At 41.9% G+C, this 25386-nt stretch overlaps 1 protein-coding gene across 3 annotated transcripts in view; it reads right to left on the bottom strand.

Moving 5' to 3' along the window:
• NECTIN3 (nectin cell adhesion molecule 3) overlaps positions 1-25386 on the bottom strand; it is a 132085-nt gene that overhangs the window by 68042 nt on the left and 38657 nt on the right. For all 3 annotated transcript variants that reach the window (XM_083173257.1, XM_083173258.1, XM_083173256.1), the window contains exons 2-3: positions 5858-6199; positions 3096-3392 (exon numbers count right to left, since the gene is read on the bottom strand). In XM_083173257.1, coding sequence (XP_083029383.1) covers positions 3096-3392; positions 5858-6199 — 639 coding nt within the window. The remainder of the gene's footprint in view (positions 1-3095; positions 3393-5857; positions 6200-25386) is intronic.

Below are 25386 nucleotides of genomic sequence, written 5' to 3'. Positions count from 1 at the left end.
GGCCAGTGTGGGTGGTGGTGGAAAGGAAGGGGGGGAGGGGAGTCAGTGAGGCCCGGGGGTGGATTGTGGTGGTGGGGGGGGGGGGGGGGGACGACAGAGTTGGGCCCTTTCTCTGCCTCCCTTCTCTCCCGCCTGCAAGGCTCCTCTTCTCCAGGGGCCGGGGATGAAAGCTCCGGTGGATTGAGCTCGCATGTGTGCGACCATCCCTGACCCCACCGAAAGTACACTATTGCCATTTATTGTCAAACAACTGTGTTTACTCTTTTTAAATCATAATGACAAAATAAACTACCCAAATTACCCTGATCAAAATTTTACATACCCTGATAACATGCACACAAATTGACACAAACGGGTTTGAATGGCTACTAAAGGTAACCATCCTCATCTGTGATTTGTTTGCTTGTAATCAGTGTGTGTACAAAAGGTCAGTGAGTTTCTGGTCTCCTGAAAGACCCTTGCATCTTTCATCCAGTGCTGCACTGACATGTCTGGATTGTGAGTCATGGGAAAAGCAAAAGAATTGTCAAAGGATCTGCGGTAAAAGGTAATTGAACTGTATAAAACAGGAAAGGGATATAAAAAGATAACCAAGCAATTGAGAAGGCCAATCAGCAGTGTTCAAATGCTAATTAAGAAGTGGAACATTAGGGATACTGTGGAACAAAAATTTCAGCCACAACTGCCAGGAAAATTGTTCAGAATGTAAAGAAAAATCCACAAATAACTTCAGCTGAAATATAAGACTCAATGAAAAAAAAGTGGTGTGGTTGTGTCAAGATGCACAATAAAAAGGCATTTGAAGAAAAATGGGCTGCATGGTCGAATCGCCAGAAGAAAGCCATTACTACACAAATGCCACAAAGCATTCTGCTTGCAATACTCCAAACAGCACAGAGACAAGCCTCAAAACTTCTGGAACAAAGTCATTTGGAGTGATGAGTCCAAAATCTTACTTTTTAGCCACAACCATAAACGTTACATGTGGAGAGGAGTCAACAAGGCCAATGATGAAAGGTGGTACACCATTCCTACTGTGAAACACAGAGGTGGATTGCTGATGTTTGGGGGATGTGTGAGCTACAAAGGCACTGGAAACTTGGTCAAAACTGATGGTAAGATCATTTTATCATAAAATACTGGAGGAAAATTTGCACTCATCAGCCCGGAAGCTGCCCATGGGACGTACTTGGACATTCCAACAGGACAATGATCCAAAACACAAGCCCAAGTTGACCTGTCATTGGCTACAGCAGAATACAGTGAAGATTCTGGAGTGGTCATCTGTCTCCTGACCTCAATATCATTGAGCTACTCTGGGGAGATCTCAAATGTGCAGTTCATGCAAGACAGCCCAAGAACTTACAGGAACTTGAGGCTTTTTGGCAAGAAGATTGGGCAGCTTTACCATCTGAGAAAAAAAAAGAGCCTCATCCACAACTACCACAAAAGACTTCAAGCTGTCATTGATGTTAAAGGGGGCAACACACGGTATTAAGAACTGGGGTATGTAAACTTTTGATCAGGGTCATTTGGGTAGTTTATGTTGTCATTAGGATTTAAAAAGAGTAAACACAGTTGTTTGGCAATAACTGGCTTCACCCAACCACTAACCATGAGTGAAAGAAAAGTTTGTAAAATAATCATTCATATTCTCTGACAAATGGCCAGAAAATTACAAATTCTGCTAGGGTATGTAAACTTATGGAGCACAACTGTACATGCGTAACAATAACAGAGCTAGCGATGCTTTTGAATGGCATGCTTCTGAGGGAAGGAAGAAACGCTAAAGAGATATCAACTGCAGCTTTGCCAAGCCATTCAATAATAATCTCTCACTTAAATTACATTTCCCCACAATCCAACCAGCGCCATTTTAACAACTGTATCACTTTAAGTAGCCACAAATTACAGACAAGTATACTGTAAATTGTCAATTACTTTTCATATATTTGTTTTATGGCAAATAGTTAGGAATGAATAGTATGGCAACATGTAACCAGCTTTTACTGAAGTATACAATTAAATACTTTGGACTGAAAAATAGTAAAACTAAATAAATGTCTATTCTACTTTTAAAGGTTTTAAGTCAAGACAACATAGGGACCAACACAGAGTGGAATACTCACCTGATTCTGTGACCGAACAGTCCACGCAAATAAAGCAGGCATATAATTCAGCATCAGATTGCACCTACAGATATGAAAGGCGGACCTGGGCTGTGATGGCCGTTTTCATGTAGGAAAATTTAGTGAGGCTATACTCATGCATATGCGAGCCACAGTAGAATCCCACCATTAATATGCTGGCGGTGTGTAAATAATATGTAGGCTTTTTTGGTTGTATATCTGTTGCACCTAGTACATGCTATGTTAAAGTCTGCTCTGATGATGGGGACTAGTAGCAAACTAGACTTACACAAAAATGTAGGACTCTGTATATGGTTGAATATAGGCATTATGTCATGCATGCTTCCTGCTCTGCATCAGGGCTCATAATGTCATCATTACAATCTGCAAGCTCCTCTTGTGCAATTGCTAACTATGTGAGCCTTAAGGCACATGTCTAAACAAAATGCTCAGGCTACAATTCAGAACAGTGAGCTGATATTGCAAAACATGTGTTTCCGGTTACCTTTATTCTAATCTTAGGATCATAGGAGGCTGCTTTGAGGCGGTGAGGTCTGGGGTCCTGGCACTGGATAATATAATGGCAAATCTGCATTCTGCTTATAATATATTATAGGAAATGAGTATGGTTGGGGCAGGAATGGGAACATATCAAGCAAACATCTGCCAGTGAAACACATGACATTCTGTGAGAAAATGCAAAATGGTCTGTGTATATCACAGCATATGCTTGATATATATTTAACTCATCTCTACTTAAATTGTTTAACACTGACTGAATAACAAATGCATGAATGCTTGCATGTTATCAGCGCAAACGCTTATATGACTGAACATTAGCCAACATAGAAAAATACCATAACACAAACTGGGGAAGGAGTGGGGGTTGGGAGAGAACATAAAAGCAAAAAAATATCTAAACAGGCAAGTACATGCATGGCAGAAATATCTAATGATTTTACTTACATTGTATATCCAAGGTAAAAGGAAATCTAATATCAGTCTCCCAAGCAGGATGCTTTACAACGCAAGTTATGTTTCTTCTTCTTGCAAATCTGGTTGGGATGAGCCTGTATTGGCTTACAACGGTCACCGTTTTGTTTGCAAAAGATGTGGATGTTATCTCTGCCTTTCCAAGTGATTCTTCCCAGTACACTTCTGCAGCAGGTTTTCCTGTAGCTGCAGTACAGTAGGCCGCCACGGTCTCATTTGCACCATCCAGTAATGGTTCCAGTCCTTTTGTTATACCCACAGTAGGTTCAACTAACAAAAAGAAAAGAAAGAGTTACATACCAAACTAAGGGAGTGATTCAATACGGGTGGTGGTGGTGGTCAGGGGATGCGCATGCGAAGCGGTTGCATGGGTGGGGGGCTTGCAGGGGATGGCATCAGAAGAGTGCCCAGTGTTTTATAGGCGTTTTATAGGCCCTTATTTCCAAAGGGGAGAGAAATCCTTTAATAGTCGGCAACCATCGAATAATTTCTCTCTCCTTTGGCTGCATGCGCAGGGATGTGTTCATGTACATCCCCTCGCATGTTACCAAGGGGGTTCCAGGGGAAAACGCAGGATTTTCAGAAGGGGGTTTCCAGAGGGGTGGAGCAAAGCACGGAGATGGGCACTTAGGTGACCCAGTATATGCCGGGTCAGTTAAAGTATTATAGATAGACCAAATGTATATAAATAATAATAATAATAAAAAATATATATACATATACATAACAACAGTGTAGACCCCTGGGCATAGCAATGTATTGGGTCCCCTACCTATCCTCCAGCGGTAGGGGTGGGGGGTGCTATGAGCGGAAGCTTTGATGTCTCGCGGGTGGTAGGGGGTATTATATCAACCGCTCAGCATGTAGGGCCTGGATCAGTAATTTCCACTAATTACCCCTTAACTGCACAGATGGTGGGAGATGAGGGCACTGGGCTGATGAAGGGGCCCTGATACATAACTTCCAGGGTGGTAGAGGATGTTTAATATGCAGCGGAGGGGTGTATAGTGGAGTGGGCTTATTATTCATAGTTTTCTGGTGGGAGGACAGCTTGCTTGACTTCAGATATCTCCAGTTCCTGGAAGTAGATTTCTTAGCTTTTAATGGAATTAAAAACAAGAGAATCCCACCTACCATTTGGTACTGGGGGATCAGAGTTCAGGAGGCAGAGCAATCTGCCAACGAGTATATAAAACTACATACCAGGTGTGTGGAGCTGGAGCAGTAACCAGCTGCTGGAAGGATGATATCCCTGGTTCTGGGCACAGTAGAGACCAGCTTCTAGTGTCCATCAAAGGAAGAGAGTCCCAGCTTTTGGAATATACCCTCATAAAAAGTCAGACAGAAACCGAAATATCTGACTTGGGAGAGCAATTATCAGGCTTGGATGGGGACCACTGCTTTGAAGTCAGATATCTCCGGTTCCCCAGGGCGATTTTTTAAATTCTTCTTCCCTTGGAAAGAGAGGACACTCAGCTTTCAGACTAGGACCCTTATATTCCTGGGCGGGGTTTCTGGGTACTCAGAAACCCCCCCTGCGTGCGCTACTGGGTTCAGCAGCAAGGAGATGGTGGAATGAGCATTAAGACTCTCACTAAGCAGTGAACAATCACTGATCAGTGTACAACTTAACACAATAGCTCTGAAGATATCATGACAATTACCAAGCAATTTTGCCAGAGTGCCCATAGATTCAATTAAGGTAAGCCAGTGGAAAACCCACCTCTAACCATAAGATCTGAAAACCGGCTCCAGGAATATCAAACTACAGTATGTAATATGCAGGTAACTATAAAATGCATTAGAAGTAGCTAAACTGTACTTAATACAGTCAAGTTCCACCTTGTGGAGTTGTATTTATTTTTTTTATCCACAGGAAGGGAAAAAGGAAGCAATTTAAAAATTGCTTCCTGGTTTTTTTAGCAATCGGATTTCCCTTTGGAATAACAAAACTGCAAGTGCGTGTGTGTCATCCCTGTTTAATAGTGTTAAAAATAACATTATCCTTTGAAATTATTTATTGAACCTGCCAAAACATAACGTCTGCTTACTACTGCAAGAAAGCAGAAGGGGAGTAATTTCTGTAAAGTAGAATTATAAAGCAGGATCGCTCAAACTGATGAGGCATAAACACCAGAGTACTGAAATTATTATTTGGAATTTGGAAGAGTAGTAGACAGTTACAAGACAGTTCTAGTAGATGAAAAACCACCACAAATTAAAAAATAGGCCTACAGTATTACAAGCACAGTAGCCTCATAATTTTATTCTAATTGTTATTTATTAGTAATTATTCTTCACATTTTTCATTATAAGCTTTCACCTGAGTCTTACATTTTGAATGGGCAGATTCAGGACATGGGTCATATTTTGGAGTGGGCGTGGCCATACACTAGGGGTGTGTTTACAGCTTCAAAAGCACAAAAGTGGTCACTCAACTTCTTTCTCGGTGCAGCCAACTGCCCGATGCGTTGGCAGCTACTTTGGTATGTGAACCATTTCTCAGTTTGTAATTTCACTGGTTACAGTACTAGTAACATTAGGAATAAACTAAAATTCCCATGAATATAGGCTCAACTCACTGATAATTTTACATGATAGCAGGGCATGCTGGGATGTGTAGTTCCACAGCAGCAGGTGGCCTACCACTGCTCTACAATATTCTTGATATCCTATTCCTGTCACTGTTTTGCGCTGTCATGCATACAAGATGAAAGTGAGTCCGTCATTCTTACCAAGCACAGTCACAGTAGTTGATGATTGCACATTTCCAAGTGGGAAGGTCACTGCTTTGCAAATGTATTCCCCAGCATCAGGAAAGTCTACGTTATTTATAACAATGGTAGCATCGTTGAGTGATGTATTTTTGAATGTGGTTCTATTCTGATACAATCCTTGAAAGTCCGTTCCGTAGATTGGGTGATGAACAGCTATGTTCTGAGTAGTTTTGCCGATGACTTTCTCCCATGAGATTTGTGTTATTGTTTCATTGACCTCAATTAAGCACTTCAAAGTGATGTTCTTTCCCCACACTGCAGTCGCAAGAGGATCCACATGTATCTGACCCGCAAATGAACCTGAGGAAAAACCCAAAAGGTCTTAAAACTCTTGAATGGAACAAATTGAATAACACAGATCATGATCTCAAGATCAACCATGTCAATTTAATTTAATAATTATATAAAAAAAATATATAAAATAACACCTTCATTAACATTTCTGAAATAAAAACAACTCATCACTATAATTGAATTTACTGCTTAATGTACGGCAACAGTAAATGCTTTCAGCTTATATCTTGTAAGTATAATTACATTTTGTTTATTTTAGTTCTGCCACCAAGCAGATGTGTCCTCATACACTGAAAGGCTTTATATAATATTGAGCATGATGTCCGCCGCAAATGAGATACTCCGAGAGGAGTAGTGCAGTGAATGGCCAGTCACAGTGTATTATAGATGCTAGGCTGTGACTAACGGCACAGGAACTAATTTTACACACATACAAATGCATTGCATGTAAAAAGAACCACATGCGATGTATTGCGTGCATCCTGGGCGGCCCAAGGGATGCAGATGGCCATACATAGCAGTAGTGTATGGTCGGCTTTAGACTGGCTGATGGAACTGCTCTGCCAGGGCCAGGAAGTCTATGTCTGAAGATGCAGATCCTGGGCTCAACATGCCAACAAAATGGGGGTTATTTTGTAGAATGGTCTCAGTCCAGTCACCCCTGCACCACCCACCGAATGATTGATATGCTGCGCCTGTGAGTGAAGAAGCAGGACTTGTTCTGCCCAAAAACAAATTATTTATTTATTAAGAGTTTCTTTTATAGCACAGAAAATTCCATTGTATTTTACAATTGGACACACAGATACAAGGCCCTGTGCATGAATAGATCCACAAACAAACATCGGATATGTACGTAAACCTTCTGATTTATGTACATTTCTAAATCATGCCCAGTGTAAGCAATGAATGCAGTTTTGTTGATCCCAGTTGTTTTATTTATGTGAAGGCACATATTTTCAGGGGAGAAAAACATAGAGTGCAGCAAAGTTGCACAGTGCCTAGAACACCCAGAGTGGCTATTGGCTTGACTGAAACTTCAGCAAAAAAAAAAAAAGACACATCTGTGGTTTGCATTACATAAAGACGCCACGCTAATTAGTGAATGATTGGAGAATATGGGCTTGGGGATTACTGATGTGTTCAGTGACTGCACCCTGGCACAAGCAGATGAAGACACCCTACAGCCCAATACATATACATACATTCTGAAGATCTATAGGAGGACAAGATGAAAAACCCAAATCATTTGAATATGCCACCTCATAAAAGGAATATTCAAATGTAATATGAAAATGGTTCCACAAAACAAAATGAATATCCCTTTTAAGAACAATTATTGTAGACATGCAATATTATGTGTATAAGTGGCGATGGATCTACTACCAAGCAACTATAGGACAAAAAAACCAATGGGTAAAACAATAGTTGCCTAAAGCTGGGTACACGCCTAAAGATTTATCTGTCCAATCTGTCTGGTGGGAACAAAACTCTGGTGATGTATGGAAACAAATGACAATCAACCATTTGCTTCCAAAACACTGGAAAACAGACAATGGTGGGTCGTACAAACTGGTTTAATCAGTTTGATTTAACACATTAACACAATGTTCTTTGTCCATTTTCCAGCATTTGGTTGAATGGTTATGGTCATATTCTCCATACTTTGCCAGATTTTTGTTCCCACCAAACAGATTGGACAGATAAATCTCTAGGTGTGTACCCAGCTTTAGGGAGCCAAAAGATGTAGCAGCATTCTGTTGAGCCTGTGGAACACCCAAATGTGCACCAACATGAATAGCACAGGGTAGGGTACCAAACAATAACACATCTCTCTGCAGTGACCCAAATCTTATTGATTAAAGTGAATATGTATTATAGAGAAAGCCACAATGTTTTATATTTTTAAATGTATTGTTACGTCGGCAAATGGTGTCATTTTCGGTTATTCTCCTCCAAATACATAGCAGAATACTGTATAACTTAGTGATAACCAAAGAAATATCAGTGGTCTGTCATCACCATTAAACTGTGAGTTTTGTACATATTAACCTCACTTTTGTTCACTTTCTTACTCAAATATCCATCTTGAATTCAATATCACTGTTAAACCATTATCAATGTTCCTGCCTAGCCAATGGATTACATTTTTTTGTTCAATTTTGTTACAAAAAATAAAAAAAAGACGACATGGCAGATTATAATTTATATAATTAAATTGTCTGAAAGAAATGGCAAAAAGCCTTGGCATGTCTTACTGTGACAGCCTAATTTAAGTAAATTGAAGTACCTCAATTTTGAGGCAATAATAGGAAAGACCTGCCAAGGAACAACTTGCTAAAATGTTCCGGCATTATTAACAGGCTTTGTCAGGACACCCAACAGGGAACAGCTTTAAGTCTCCGATTTGTTCAATGTGCCAAAAACCTTCTGGTATCGTAAAAGAACCACAGTGCAATAAGTCAGGTGCAAGCAATAGCTCTGCAAATAAATGAAAGCCAAACTCTGCTAAACACATGCAAGGTATATAAACCAATACATTCACATTGAAACTAAAACCATCATTAAATTTATAATGAAGGAAATCAACCATGTCGGTCAGAATGCCCTAAGATGGATTGACCTCAGGGCTTTTAACATATAATTATAATATACAGAGCTTTCAAAACACAATGCTCTCTTCTTCAATGAGTACTATTTGCATTGTATTTATTTTCAAGAGATGAATAAATAAAAATAAAAAAAGAAATCAGGTGCAAATGGATAAATATGATATGTTTATTATTTTTTATAAGAAAACGATGTCCATGTGGGCAACCAAACTTCAGCAGCTCCCAATTTAGTTAGCTCATAGCTACTTATCAGCAGACATTATTAATATTAATTGAGAGAGGGCTTTAAAATTTTAGAGTAATTTAAATTTATTTATGTAAAATAACACAGAATAAAACATATATAATCTAAAAAAGCACAATTCAATTAAAACCTTACTTTGGTTGCTAGTTGGTAATCACAATACAGGTATAAATCGCATATTGTTGATTACTTTTTAATATATGGACCTATAGAGTTCTGTATCAGTGATATAAAAATGTTCAGACATTATGCTCTACCTCCCATTAGTGTCTCCAGTTTGGTAGGAGGACTTAAAGGAATGTCAAAATTCCACAGGAGGATATATAACAGGGACCGGCAACTGGCGGACCATGATCCATCTCCAGACCTTAAAAGACAGAACAGCGAACCGTGGACTCATGACTAATGGCAGGGCAAGGAAGATGGCAGGCATGCTGTAATGATGTGGAGAGGCCAGAGCATCTATCTTCCTTCCCCTGCCATGCAGGCTGTTTTGGTGTCTCACGTGAGCAGGGGCTGACTCGGCATCACAGGATTGATGGAGGCTGAGGCGCTGCGTCTTGCAGCCCTTTTTGACTGGACCTGGCCCCCACACCCAGGGGACCTCTCTCAAGCTGAAAGCAGAGGTGCAGGCGGCGGAGCTGAGAAGATCTTTTTAGTGCATCTGCAGGTTGCGGCCTGCCCGTCCCAACGTACGTGGACTTTGTACATAAGGGTGTGCAGTTTAATAATATATTTGCAAAACTGCAAATGTGCCTGTATTGCTCTTACAAAGATAGAAAGTGCGTTCCACTGTAGGGAGATCTTAGAAAGGAATTTGCAGCAACTGGACTGATGTAGCTGAGAAGAACGGGAAGGATGTACCACTGACCAACGCGTTTCGCTGCCCCTGCAGCTTTTTCAAGGTGGTTTGCTAGGTACAGCGTCTGGGTATAAATATCCTTGTTAATGAGAGTATTGTGCACACCTGTGTAGGTTCAATTACTTTTTTAATAAACAAAAAACATATGAAAAGTTATATCAGCAGGAATAGGAGACAGATCTGATCATGTATATATAATTAGAACTTAAAAACGAAGCTTACAAATAGTGAAAAATAAAATTTTAATATAGTAATGAAGTGGGATGGATTCAGTGAGTTTCCGGACTTCTGGTGACGCACTTCCGGTCAAATGGAACGCAAGTGATAAAATACTTTATTGGTCAGCATTATCAGACTTACAAAACTGCACATATGCGGGTCACTTGCGTTCCATTTGACCGGAAGTGCGTCATCGGAAGTCTGGAAACACACTGAATCCATCCCACTTGATTATTATTAAACTGTTGGTAGCTCTCGAGGACTGGAGTTGGCTACCACCTTCTGTTCTAGTGGCAGCACACCCTAAAATAAAGACTTATTTAAAGTCTCATCATTATATAAAAGGGTTATATCACATACACAGATATCCTCACCTGTGCGATTGGAAAAAAGCCTTTTTTTGTGTACCACTGGTTTAGGCTATTGAATTAAAAAATATAATGAATATGTAAAACAATGGTTCAAAAATTGATCAACAATAACTAAAAGAACTGTCAGCGGTGGTTATAAAAGCTCAGTAGTCAAGCAGAGTAAAGCGCCCTGCGACTGTGCTGCAGAATAAATGGCGGTGATGGTTAAGTTTAATGGGTGACTGGAGGGGTGTTTGGTTGGGGCTATTCCAGCATTAGCTGTGTTCTTTGTTGTTGAAATCAGCATAAGCGGAGTTTGTCGATCCACCAACAGGGAGCTGGAGTTCGCCGACACTCAGACTCCACATAAAACATTTGCATACCTTGCAAACGCCTGTGGTGGGTGGCTGTCCTGCAGCCGGGGGCCACTGGCGCATGTGCCAGCCGTTCCATTATCGGGCAGCTGGAGGGTCCCTAGGATCCACTCTGCATCTCATCAATACGACATAAACATAAAGGACCAGGTAATTGTGCCTAAACTACTTCTGAAATATCCAATACTGTGCAAAGTTCTTATTTACTTAGGAGAGCCTTCACAATTGCTATTAACACTCCATAAAGGATATAACTGTTTATTCTAGATTATATACCCTCCTGTGGAATCTTAATATTCCTTAAATTGCTCCTACCAATCTGGAGACACTAATGGCAGGTAGAGCATAGTGCCTGAACATTTTTATATCATTGATACAGAATCTATCAGTCCATAGCTCCAAAATCTCTGTGAATGATGTGCAAAAATATCCGCAAAAAATGCCAACATCTCTGCGAGATGTGGGAGATGTGCAGCTAAAAATGCCAGCGTCACTCACATTTGTTATATGAATTCAAATAAAAAATGTTGAGTAAAAAAAGATTATATTTACTATAAAAGTTCATTAAGTTCATTATTACAATTCATTATAATGAATAAAAATGTTTGCTTGCCAATTTTCACACCAATTTTGCCTAATTTACTTGGCACTCAAAGGGTTAAATAGTAATAAACAAAATGTGATTCATACCTTTATTGTGATTACGACCTAACCAGACCTGCTGTAACAACCAAAGTGTGGTTTTACTTGAATTGTGCTTTTTTATACTATATATGTTCATAAATATGTTTATACTGTGTTATTTTACATAAATAAATTTAAATAACTCTAAAATTCCAAAGCAATCTCTCAAATAATATTCATAATGAATAAATAAAAGCAGGCAATAGAGTCTTCAGAAGACAGAGACATTGGCCAGTATTCAATGCTCCCGATTCACCGTTTTTTCCCCCGGCAAATCGCGCTGTTTTCACTCCTTGCGGTGCATCTTTTTCACTGAAAATCTGATTCACCCTATTCAATGTTCACTGTTCGTCGAAAGCAAACAGTGAATGCCGGCAAGTTCTCCGTTTCATGCTCGCTGCAATTTGCTGGTGTATTTCAATGGGGTTTTCACTGGGATTTGCCAAAAGCGTATTCAATGCTATTATGGAGAACTACTTTCTCCCTGATTTTTGACATGATTCACCGTTTTGCATTCGATATCTTTTTTAGGTGAACTGGAAAGTGATCTTTTAAAATAAAGGGTTTTTGGGGGGTTTTTGGTGTCAAAAAAATCTTAATTTTTTTTCTGTGAAGGGACATGCTATTTTTATTCAAGTGCTTGAAGCACATAAATATATATACACACATACATATATAAGTGTACGGGTAGTCGGCACTCAGCTCCTTACTGATATAAGCCCCGTGCCTTCAGCAGGGTCCAGCGCGCCGGACCAAATACAGACAAGTGCATTCGTCTGCGGCACTGGGGACTGGAAATAACTCACACAACGGCCAGCTCTGTGGTTAACGTTTCAGCCTTTATCACGGCTTTTTTCTAAACAGCTTACATGAAAATAAAGCGAATACACTCACCTTATATGTGCAGCAGATCCACACTGGCGTGCAGCAGCAGCGGGCACTTCCGGGCGCACGATCTCGGCGCCTGTTAGTGACGTCACTGTGAGTAAGACGGTTGCCTAGGCAACGCGATGCTAGATGTTCTATGTGAAAAAAAGGGAAAATAAATAACCATAACGAACAGCAAGGGGTGGACTGGATAATATTGAAAAACATATATGTATAAAAATATGTATATATATGATTGAAAAAAGGAAATATCTGTGCCCGCTGAAACTAACACTGCAAATGTGGAAAAACTGACACAAATCAAGGTGAAATAATGATAAACAACAATTTACGGGACATAAATACATATACAGCTCTAAAACAGTGCTCATTTTATAGATGGTTATAAAAACATCAGTACGTTAAGTGCCGATGGTGTCTAAAATTTGTTTTAAATGGACATCATAAAGTGCTATTGATACTTCTATTATTAAAGTGGAAAAATTTGTGCATATAAATAGACACAAACATTATGTGTATATCTATATAAACGGATATAAGAAAAAAGTTTTTTTAAGAGAAAAAGTTTTTTGTATAAGAGAAAAAAGTTTTTTGTATAAGAGAAAAAAGTTTTTGCTCTGCTGGTTCCGTCATTAATAATTCTAAAAAAACAACAAGCTTTGCCCACAAGTAAGCGATAGGGCATATGTAGTATTATCTATATACAGTTATTAGCTCCAGAATGCAACATTATAATTGGACCTCAATACATATATGTATAAGCAATTTGTGGTTGTACTTGTGGGCAAAGCTTGTTGTTTTTTTAGAATTATTAATGACGGAACCAGCAGAGCAAAAACTTTTTTTCTTATACAAAAAAACTTTTCTCTTAAAAAAACTTTTTTCTTATATCCGTTTATATAGATATACACATAATGTTTGTGTCTATTTATATGCACAAATTTTTCCACTTTAATAATAGAAGTATCAATAGCACTTTATGATGTCCATTTAAAACAAATTTTAGACACCATCGGCACTTAACGTACTGATGTTTTTATAACCATCTATAAAATGAGCACTGTTTTAGAGCTGTATATGTATTTATGTCCCGTAAATTGTTGTTTATCATTATTTCACCTTGATTTGTGTCAGTTTTTCCACATTTGCAGTGTTATTTTCAGCGGGCACAGATATTTCCTTTTTTCAATCATATATATACATATTTTTATACATATATGTTTTTCAATATTATCCAGTCCACCCCTTGCTGTTCGTTATGGTTATTTATTTTCCCTTTTTTTCACATAGAACATCTAGCATCGCGTTGCCTAGGCAACCGTCTTACTCACAGTGACGTCACTAACAGGCGCCGAGATCGTGCGCCCGGAAGTGCCCGCTGCTGCTGCACGCCAGTGTGGATCTGCTGCACATATAAGGTGAGTGTATTCGCTTTATTTTCATGTAAGCTGTTTTGAAAAAAGCCGTGATAAAGGCTGAAACGTTAACCACAGAGCTGGCCGTTGTGTGAGTTATTTCCAGTCCCCAGTGCCGCAGACGAATGCACTTGTCCACATACATATATATATATATATTAGTTTTTTACACATTCGCCAGCAGGGAGCCGCTCATTAAATATTCAGGTACTCTTTACTTAGTTGGGCGCCCGTCGCGGTCATCGCGGGTACATTTATGTCTGGCCGCGACGCGACCGACGCGATGACCGCGATTTCCCATTGAAACCCATGTTAAACATGGAAATCGTGTCGGTCGCGTCGCGGCCGGCCATAAATGTACCCGCGATGCGATGCTCCCGATTTACCATAGGAATCAATGTTAAAAGGCGCGATGGACCCGATTTTACTGTTAAATGGCTCAATGGACCCGATTTGGCCATAGGAATCAATGTTAAATGGGCCACAGAGCCCATTAACCCTTAAATGTCCCCCCCAATTTTTAACGCCACCCCACGATCCACGCCAACCCGAAGCGTGGCGAGCGCAGCGAGCCCGCGAGGGGCGGCGGTACGCGCCCTCCGACCTTTTCATGCCCTACTATCCACTAGGGCGTGGAGTGAGAATATAATAGTGTGGCGAGCGCAGCGAGCCACCGAGCCCGAAGCGTGGCGAGCGCAGCGAGCCCCGCGAGGGGACGCGGATACCTTCACAGTTATACGCGTCCCCTCGCGGGCTTCACAGGTGTCCGTGGCGACGCCGACACCTGTGAAGCCCGCGAGGGGACGCGTCTACCTGTGAAGGTATCCGCGTCCGCTCGCCACACTATTCTATTCTCACTCCACGCCCTAGTGGATAGTAGGGCATGAAAAGGTCTGAGGACGCGTACCGCCGCCCCTCGCGGGCTCGCTGCGCTCGCCACGCTTCGGGTTGGCGTGGATCGTGGGGTGGCGTTAAAAATTGGGGGGGACATTTAAGGGTTAATGGGCTCTGTGGCCCATTTAACATTGATTCCTATGGCCAAATCGGGTCCATTGAGCCATTTAACAGTAAAATCGCGGTCAATCAGGCTTTTTAACATTGTTCCCTATGGGAAAATCGCGGTCATCGCGGGCATCCCGATTTACCCGCGATGCCCGCGATGACCGCGATTTTTACCCCCGACGACCGCGATTTCAATCGCTGGCGCCCATCTAGGTAAAGAGTACCAATATTCATATATTCACTTCACACTGGTCCCGGCTTATTTTGAGCGGGATAATGAAGCGGCTCCCTACCCCTGACCCCTGCCAGCTCTCCCGGGGGGGCTTACGCTGCCTGAGTCCCCGGGAGCCCTCCTTCTCCTTCACAAATTCTGGGGAAGGCAGGGAGGCTTACATCTCCCTGGCCTGCCGCCATCCCCTGGCTACCTTAAATTCGCTGGCAGGGGCAGAGCGCCCTTGCGGTGTTCAATCGGGTGAAAGGGAGGGCTGGCAGCGAATGCTGCAGCCCTCCGGAACCCTGCGAATGTACAGCAAATTCTAAACAGGATTCGCTGCACATGGAGAAAAAATGCATTGAATACTCCCCATTGTATGAAATTGTCTTCTGTGTATAGGAAACTATTAGTGTTTTCTATGAAGTTCTTATTCCATAAGTGTCACAAAGGAAAAAAATAAAATACATTGATACCAGGTGCACAACCCTTAAATAAAGAACAACCAGTACTGTAGCGAATATGCTGAAAAGAGGATTTATGATAAAGCATACTAGCCAGACACCTCAAGGAATAAGCCACACTCACACTATCACATTCGTATGAGAACACTGAGCTTAAATGAAGGAAACCTTTAGCGTTACTTTGGATAATTACAAATTAATAAATTTGACCCTTTGCTATATTTAATAGATATTGAATTTATAAAGCGCTTGGGTACTCTTTACCTAGCACGGCGCCCACGATCTTGATCGTGGGCATCGTGAGGTAAAAAATCGTGTCGGTCGCGTCGTATGCGGGCTAAACATGCCCGCACGCGACGCGATGCTCACGATTTCCCATTGAAACCCATGTTAAACATGGACATCGTGTCGGTCGCGTCGCGGCCGGCTATAAATGTGCACACGATGGCCGCGACGCGATGCCCACGATTTGCCATAGGAATTAATGTTAAAAGACCCGATGGACACGATTTTAATGTTAAATGGCTCAATGGACCCGATTTTACCATAGGAAACAATGTTAAATGGGCCTTAGAGCCCAAATAATTACCCTGAACTCAGAAATGGCCCCCCCAATTTTGTACGACACCCCACGATCAACGTGAACCCGAAGCGTGGCGAGCGCAGCGAGCCCGCGAGGGGCGGCGGTACGCGTCCTCCGACCTTTTCATACCCCCACTATCCACGTCGGCGTGGAGTTGAGAATAGAATAGTGTGGCGAGCGCAGCGAGCCACCGAGCCCGAAGCGTGGCGAGCGCAGCGAGCCCCGCGAGGGGACGCGGATACCTTCACAGGTAAACGCGTCCCCTCGCGGGCTTCACAGGTGTCCGCGTCGCCACGGACACCTGTGAAGCCCGCGAGGGGACGCGTCTAGCTGTGAAGGTATCCGCGTCCGCTCGCCACGCTTCGGGCTCGGTGGCTCGCTACGCTCGCCACACTATTCTATTCTCAACTCCACGCCGACGTGGATAGTGGGGGTATGAAAAGGTCGGAGGACGCGTACCGCCGCCCCTCGCGGGCTCGCTGCGCTCGCCACGCTTCGGGTTCACGTTGATCGTGGGGTGGCGTAAAAAATTGGGGGGGGGGGCCATTTCTGAGTTCAGGGTAAGTATTTGGGCTCTAAGGCCCATTTAACATTGTTTCCTATGGTAAAATCAGGTCCATTGAGCCATTTAACATTAAAATCGTGTCCATCGGGTGTTTTAACATTAATTCCTATGGCAAATCGTGGGCATCGCGTCGCGGCCATCGTGTGCACATTTATGGCCGGCCGCGACGCGACCGACGCGATTTCCATGTTTAACATGGGTTTCAATGGGAAATCGTGAGCATCGCGTCGGTCGCGTCGCGGGCACACATAAATGTACCCGCGATGGGCGCCGTGCTAGGTAAAGAGTACCAGCGCTTGTATTCATGATGAGTGGGGTGAGTTACAGCTATTCTGTAATATGTTCAATGGATATGTGAGATTTAGACACAAGAGAGAGTTATCACAGATATTACATTTACTCATCTAATACACCTATATATTGCAGGTACTGTCTTGTGAACTTGCCAACCATTTATATTTGTAAAAGGATGTGAAAAATTGCCAATTAACCCTTCCACAACTTCCCCATAACTTAACTACTTGCCCCCACTATCATGACCCTGTGGTGCAGAACCACACTTAGGGGGGGTAATTAATCTGGGATTCCGACAGTCAGAATCCCGGCTTCCGACACTAATTTGACTGTTGGTATTCAATGTACCGACAGTGGAATATCGAAAGGCCTGAAATCTGCAAAAACTGCTGCGAATTGTCAGAAACGGCCTAGAATTCAACAATCCAAAGCGGTTTCTGACAAAACAGAGCTGACGTTAAAAAAAGTTGCATGTGACAGCCCTCAATGCTGTCGTTAATGACAGCATTGAATAGGCGACTGCTGATATTTCCCATCGGAAAATATGAGCACGGATTGAATACCTTATACTTTAACGACAATGGGCACAAACTCTTTGCTGTACTAAAATCCCCCTGTTCCTTATGAACAATATACATCCTTATTAGGTCATAGCCATAACCGTACCTCAGGATGTGGAGGATGCCTATTCCGTAAAGGCCCCCATCCATTAGGCCAACTTGTCCTAAGGACAAGTCGGACCCAATTCTCCTCTGAGCAGCCCGGCAGCTCCCCGGGAGGATCACATACAATTTAGGACTTGAGGTGCCATTTTTTACATGTGATAAATAGCATGCAATTTATCACATGTAAAAAAAATAACAACGGGGAGCTGCAGGGCGGTGAGGAGCAGTGGGGGCGGGTGGCGGCTCTCAAATGAGTGGCCGGCTGGGGAGGAAACAGTGGGGCAGCAGCGTATATCCGATCAGTCGGGGCGGGCGGCGGTGACCAGATCAGTGTCCACTGTCCAGCGCCGCAGCAGGCGGGCAGCTATTACATCTTTAAAATAATGTGTCAAATGACTCTCCGGCTTTTGATTGGCTGAGATAGAGCACTCTCAGCCAATCAGCGGCCGTGGAGGGAGGCCACTGATTGGCTGAGAGTGCTCTCTCTCAGCCAATCAGATTTAGAGTTAAATGTAAGCCGCATTGCATTTTTTGCTCTTTGTGTTCTCCAAAAATATGTACACGCAAGTACTGGTGATTCAAAGATGACATTATTTCAATCCATGTCCACTTATGCTTGCGGGGTGATGGACGTAAGAGACAATATATGCCTGTAGGCCCATCTAGTCTGCCCCTTTTTTAACCAAATTGTCTTTATTGGTGTGGCCCGTGGCATGCACATGGCCAGTTCGGCAGCTGACGATATTGATTTGATATTGGCGGCCACTGAGAACCGGCGGGGTGCTGGCATCGACTTGCAGGGAGGGAAGGACAGTGCTTGGGGGGTGTTTCGTGGAACAGGGGCCTTGCTGCATTGCCCTCATTCTGAGATAGTAGCAATAGACTGTGCTGCACAGACTATGTATACTTTCAATTCCGTTGCCATGGGGCAGTGCATCATCATTGGGTGTGGCAAAACACAGTGCGATTTGCACTAACTAGCAATCGATTTTGGCTATATAGTCAAAATAGATAGCTCAAATCGCAATGTGTATGCAGCTTTATGCGGGGTACAGACCAGGACAGAAAAGGGTCCAATCACCACACAGTCTACATCCAATCGGTCAGAATTGGATCTAGATTGATGGGATCGGACCGTTGTCGTCCTGGTGTGTACCCAGCATTAGACTGCAGAAGATTTCTTAATGTTCTTCAGGTGTATTTAATACTAGATTATGCAATGTTTATCATCCTAGGAATATTTCAAACAGTAACTTACGCATGCTTTACCGATTGTGTCCGTCAATATACTCCTATATATAGCATATTTCGAATAGAAAACTTTCTACTAGTGATCTACAAAGTAACCATTAAAAAAGTTAGATTTTGGGAAAACAGGCGTTGATTGTATAGGTGTGTATGCAGTTCTGCCTTATAACATTCCTGTAAATGTTGGGACCAGAAGGGGTTATATGATATTATTGGTTTCACTTTGGTCCATCGAGCGGCCTCTAGTGGTCATTGGCAGTTTGTCACCTCATAGAGGTGAAGAGTAGTTAGCTATACTGTATTTAGAAGAATAGATACTGTAGATATATCTCCCCTCTGCTGCTGCACCAGCCGCAAAGAAGGTGATGGCTTTATACATACCGCTCGGCTGATTTGGAGTGTTTATAACCATTCAGCTGGAAATGAATAAGTATTGTTTGTTCTGAATGCTATAAAAACAGAGCTGATATAAGAACTTGCTCATTAATGCCACAATTTATCCACAAGATGGCAATATATCTCTTTTTTAAATGCACTGGACCTGACAAGTAGGTCTCATTCCCTGAGCCCTACAGTTAGAAAATGTATAATAGAGGTGCAAAACTCTATAGGAGCATAAGGAAGCACAGGAGCAGTAGCCAGGGAAAATAGGTTTAATATTTACATTCATCAATACAAATGAGAATGATTAATGTTCCTATAGCTGATGCTAATGGCTGAAGTCATAAGGAATGCAAACCAACTTGAATAACTTCTAAACATGATTTACTTGTTTTAATATATTCTAAGTATTTCCACTCCATGGGCGAGATGCTCCAAACAACCCTCTTATCTGAGTTTTTACGGCATTTTCATTTGCAGCAAAGCCCCGGCGGGGGATTTCGCCAGTTCTAGATGGCGTAACCCCCTGGAAACCTATGGGCTTCCCTTCGCATCCCCCGCCGCCCCATGCCCCCCCCTCACATGTGTCCGGGCAGCCTCCTGCTGTGCTGCCCGAACCAGTGATCTCCTCCTCCCTGCACCGCTTCCAGGTGCAGGGAGGAGGAAGGGGAACCCTCACAGCCGAGTAAGGGTTCAGAGAGGGAGGGGGGACCCGCCGCACATCACCGGCCATCGCCTTTGCGTTAATAATTGCATATGTTTCTGCATATGTTATTATTAACAATGCGAGTACCAGCGATGTGCAGCTGGGGTTATTACAGAATCCATGACTTAGATATTCACAAATTGGAAGTTATTATTAAACAAATTTCATTATATGTACAGAAATTAGATTCTATTATTAACAAATTCCAGAATAATTTATTTTAAAACAAAGAAAAACCCTAGAGCAGGCATGTCCAAACTATGGCCCTCAAGCTGTTGTGAAACTACACATCCCAGCATGCCTTGCAACAGGTTTGCTATTATGTAATGCTAAAACTATGGCAAGGCATGCTGGGATGTGTAGTTTCACAACAGCTGGGAGGGCCACAGTTTGGACATGCCTGCACTAGAGCTTAGTATTTTATTTTGCAATACTAAACTTGTAAACTTATGTCATACGACATAGCCTCAGAATATTCAGTTTAATCAATTGGATTTTACAAGTTAACATTTTAGCAAAACATGTAACTATATATAGTAGGTCCTGGAGAAAAGCACACAGGAATAAGTTCAATGTTCAAGACTAAGGGGGGTAATCAGGGGAAATATCGTCACTTTCCTATAAAATGCTGCTGTTAACGACAGCATTGAAGGGTGTCATATCCAACAGTCGGAACACCTGATTGAATACCCCCCCCCCCCCCCTAAAACTCTGCCATGAATAGCAGAACTACTTGGCCTATCTACTTTGCAAACGTAAATGCACATTCTATGGTTAGTTTTTGTTGATAGCCAATAAACCTAGCAGTATATTTTTAGAATGTGTGAGGAAACCGAAGTACCAGGAGGAAACTCACGCAAGCACAGGGAGAATATACAAACTCCATACAATTAGGGCCATGCTGGGAATCAAACCCAGGACCTCTGTGCTGTCAGTATGTAATGATCACCATTACACCCTCCACACAGCCCTCACATAACTTGACTTCACAATTCTAATAACATGGGTTTGCTAAGCATTGAATGTGAAGAAAACTATTTAATATGGCATGCTTCTTTTCTTAGCAGCCTTCTATAAATAACTTTCTCTTTTTTAAAACATTTCTGGAAATAGCAGGTTATGTAATAGGCAGAGAGAATTTTAGGGTACAAAGAACAGACAGATCAAAAGGGTGCGGCAAAACTTATCCACTCACTGTATCATGTCCCACATGACTGTGGATAACGTGGTCGTTCATAACAGTGCAAAATTATTAATCATTAATAGCAGTCTAAAGTTACAAAGTTTAAACATTTTTAAGCAATCTTGTTATTGGCTGCCATCCATTGACATTCTGACTACTTACTGTATGTTTATACTGTATATTGCCTAGCAACCATATTAGGATCGCCATACTGCTCTTTCCACAAGGGAGAATGCAGCTCAAAAGGGGTTGGGAAATGTACAAATCATGATGGCTGAACTATATTTAGGAAACGGACCACTGGAATCAAATATAATACTTTTATTAACGTTTCTTTTTTTTAATTCAAATCATGTATGTGGGTGGAACTCATTGATGCCAGTTGCCCCATACTCACTTGCAGCCAATAGTGGAGTTGAAGTTTTTTGTTTGCTGCAGGATCTACCTACATCAGTAACCAACCCAGCCAAGAGTGCTTGTTACCACAACATGTGAAATGTACCTGATGTTCTTGCTTAATTAACCATGCAGACAAAGGTGACAAAACTGATTTAGAACATGATTCCATTCTAAAGGCGCCCATAGACGGTCCGTTCCCGGACCGTCCGTTTAGTACTATGCGATGTGCGCTCCCGCGCATCACATAGTACGGTACAAAAAGTATGTGCTGCACTAACTTTTTGTACTAGCTATACATCGCATCGGATGGCATTGCATGCACACCGCATGCACTAGGCATGCGATCCGATGCGATGCATGCTAATTAAGACCCGAACGGATCCGTTTAACGGACCGTGTATGGGTACCTTAAGGATGATGTGAACGGAAACAAAGTTCTTCTCACTGTATACAACAGCAGTTGTAAGCTTTTTTTTTTTTACCATCACTTTTCCTCTTTTGTACAATGGTATTAAACATCAGTTTCGTGCATTTAATTACACGAATAACCAACAATTATAGGGTCTGATTCAGAGTTGGTTGCGAATTTGCAATCAGTTTCATTATCGAATAACTACGTGTGCCTACAGATCGAAGTGCACATACACAAGACTAAATAGTGTGAAAAATCGCGAAAGCATCTAATCGCAAACCCCTTGCAATTTTACTGACAGGAAGTCAGCATTTGCTGGTGCTAACCAGACGTTTTCTGCAAGTTTTTTTCGAAAAAGAGGCAGGCGTGCCCAGGAGTTTTAAAAAGATTGGTTTGTGACATCAGCACCGGCCTCAATCAGACTGTATCTGTTGCAGAGCGGTGGAAGGTTCAGACTGCAAAGACTGGAAAAATCATTAGATGGTTCGTGAATTGCGTATAGATGTGCAACCGGATAGAAAATAGCGATATTTGGCGATTCACTTGCAGATTTGCACAAGTTGAGTTTACTTTCTGTCTGGGTGGCAGTTAATTACTCGCAGTCATCAGTTATGCGGGGAGGCGTTGGCGAGCGACGGGGAGCTCTGTCAGAACCGGGTGTATGATCCAACCTGAATGAGCCCGCCTCGATCGCGCGCCTCAGCCTGAATGAGCCCGCCTCAATCTGTAGGCACACTGCAATTTTGCTAAAAACAAACAATATATCTCATTATTTGGTGGCATGTGATTTATTGTTGCTATTGTACACACTACAGTAACCTTCATTAAAATGTAGGGAGTGGCATGAAGGAGAAATCAAATTGGTTCAACATATTGTATTTGTTTACCATGCGCAGCACGATAGGAACCAAATTGCTAATTTTATCTTTAGCACATCATACCGAACGACATGCAACCGCACAGTAATGTTGGCAATATGTCAGACCATTCCGCCTGATCGATGCTCAGTGTGTACCCAACTTTTGTGTGCCTTGAGGATCGAGGTTAGAGAAAGCTGCAGTCATTACTAAAATTCACATTTTCAAACCTGCTGCATTCATTCCTACTAGAGATCCACAGGTTGTCTAAAACACTTGAACTGTTGGTAGATCCTGGCCACCCCTGGTTTAGAGATTAGGGTTGGTTTAGCGATTTGGGCTAGGGCACCCCTTAGGATAGCTAAACCAGTGGTTCCCAAACTGTGTGCCTAGGCACCCTGGGGTGCCTCAGGACACTTACAGGGGTGCCTTGGGTTGGTGAACTGGGATCAATTCATATTATTAATGGACAACATACACCAGTGCTGGTGGCTGCCAACTATAACATATATGGACAAACAGAAGCAAATCCTGTCCCTCACCAGATAACTGATATATAAAAACAATGTGCTTAATTTTAATTTTTTTTTTCTGAATTTCTCAATAAGAAACATTTGGCCTAGGGGTGCCTTGAAAACATTTTAATGCTCAAGGGCACCGTGAAAAAAAAAGTTTGGGAACCGCTGAGCTAAACAATGAAGTCCAGGTTATATCCATATCTTAATAACATTTGCTAAGGGGACAGTTTAGTTTGCAAACTACAGCAGAAAATCACTTTTTACTTATTGTGATCATTTTTGTTTCATATCCTAAATATAAGTCAGTTACATATACAGTATACAGGATACACAATCCCTAATTAAGGGGAGATGTCTCAAGCCTTGGATAGAGGGAAAGTGAAGAACGATAGAAATTGAATGGCAAGTACTTTAACTGCCACTTCTCAAACAGCCTGTAGATTTACAAAGCTGGTTGGTATTTTATCTCTCATTACTCTCTCTCTCTCTCTCCAGTGTTTCTTACATCTCCTTCTAAGGTTGTAAAAAAACAAACAACGATGTTCAAATGAGATGTTCTTAGTGCCTGACGCACAGTAGACCACAACTATTATAATGTATCACATTTTGAAATCTTTAGATTTAGTTTTAAATGTACCGACATAGAACAGAAACACTTTAGTAACAAAAATGAGAAAGAAAAAACATACAATGCAGGCAGCTGTAGTAGGTGTGTTGCTAGGAAATGTGGATAACCTTGAACGTCAAGTTTTAAGTAATAAAATGAAAAGCAGTATGCTTTTTAATGAAAGGCACCACTTTCCTGCATCAAGGTCAAAGAAATCGTTGGGAAAACAAAACATTCTGATATTCTTCCAAGTCAGAGGCATTGTTCCCTTTATTACGGTGTCCTTTCAAAGCTGCCATTCAGACTCCTATCTGAAGAGCAACCTTATTCAATGTAGCAAAATGTAAGCAAATATAATGTGTGTCCCTGGACTGTGAAAACAAAACATTGAATTGGCTGGGTGTGAGGCTTTTACATAATTATTAAGAAGAAAATAAAAGTCAAAGCGCCATGGCCACTAAAGTGCCGTACTGTACAGACCTCACACTGATCATGTCGCTTGGTAAGTCACGATACTCAAGAACTGAGGTGACTGAGAGCAATTTAAACGCAGCCGCATTCCAGACTGCAGGACTTGATTGTTTGATAAGATGAAGATACCTCTGCAGTCTGTAAATGCTGATACAGCTGCTTACACATGACCTTGATCACTTCAGACTCCATATGTAAATTGATAGAGGATAAAGGTCTACCACTATTACTCATGTACTAGCACAATGAGTTGCAGGTTAGCATTTGGTTTGTTGAAGAACCTTTTTTCAGAATCATTGTGCTAAAACACAAAGCTGAAGATTAGTCATTGCATTATATACTTCATTTGAGTTGTAATTTGCGATTTGAAAAATAGATTTGTATCCTTACTTTTTTCTACAATTTCTGAATTAAGAGCTGAATTAAATAATATAGAATTGTAATAAAAAATAAATAGTTTTACAACAAAACTAAAGACAACCCTCTAGTGCAGGGGTGGGGAACCTTTTTTGTGCCAAGGGCCGTTTGTATGGGCAAAAAATCCTTCGGGGGCCATATGTAAAAAATTATCTTACAAATTGTCCTGCTGCAGCTGTCCCACGCTCCGGCAGCTGCCGCTGAATAGGACCGACGTCTCCGACTGCTGTTGATTAAGAGGAATCTCGCGAGAACTACTGACCTCTTGCGAGAATTCCCCTATACTTGACTCCCGGCAAAGCCACCGGGTGGGTAGGCGGGCCACTCAGACCGGCTACATGGGCTGCATATGGCTCCTGGGCCTGAGGTTCCCCACCCCTGCTCTAGTGCCTCTTTCTCACGGCACCCCTCGGCCAAAAGTTTTTAACAGGGAGTTAAAACTGTGCAGAAGTCCCACAGCGAATTGAAATCCCCATAGTGTTTGCTATATCAAACTTTCTATTGGTTAAGACTTGATAAACCCTTGGTACACTATGTTTTTTCTCTATTTTATATGTGAACA

The sequence above is a fragment of the Crinia signifera genome, chromosome 2 (genome assembly GCF_055691185.1).
Source record: "Crinia signifera chromosome 2, ASM5569118v1, whole genome shotgun sequence".
Lineage (NCBI taxonomy): Eukaryota > Metazoa > Chordata > Amphibia > Anura > Myobatrachidae > Crinia > Crinia signifera.
Note: the sequence above shows the minus strand (reverse complement) of the source record. Positions and strands in the feature narration are given on the sequence as shown.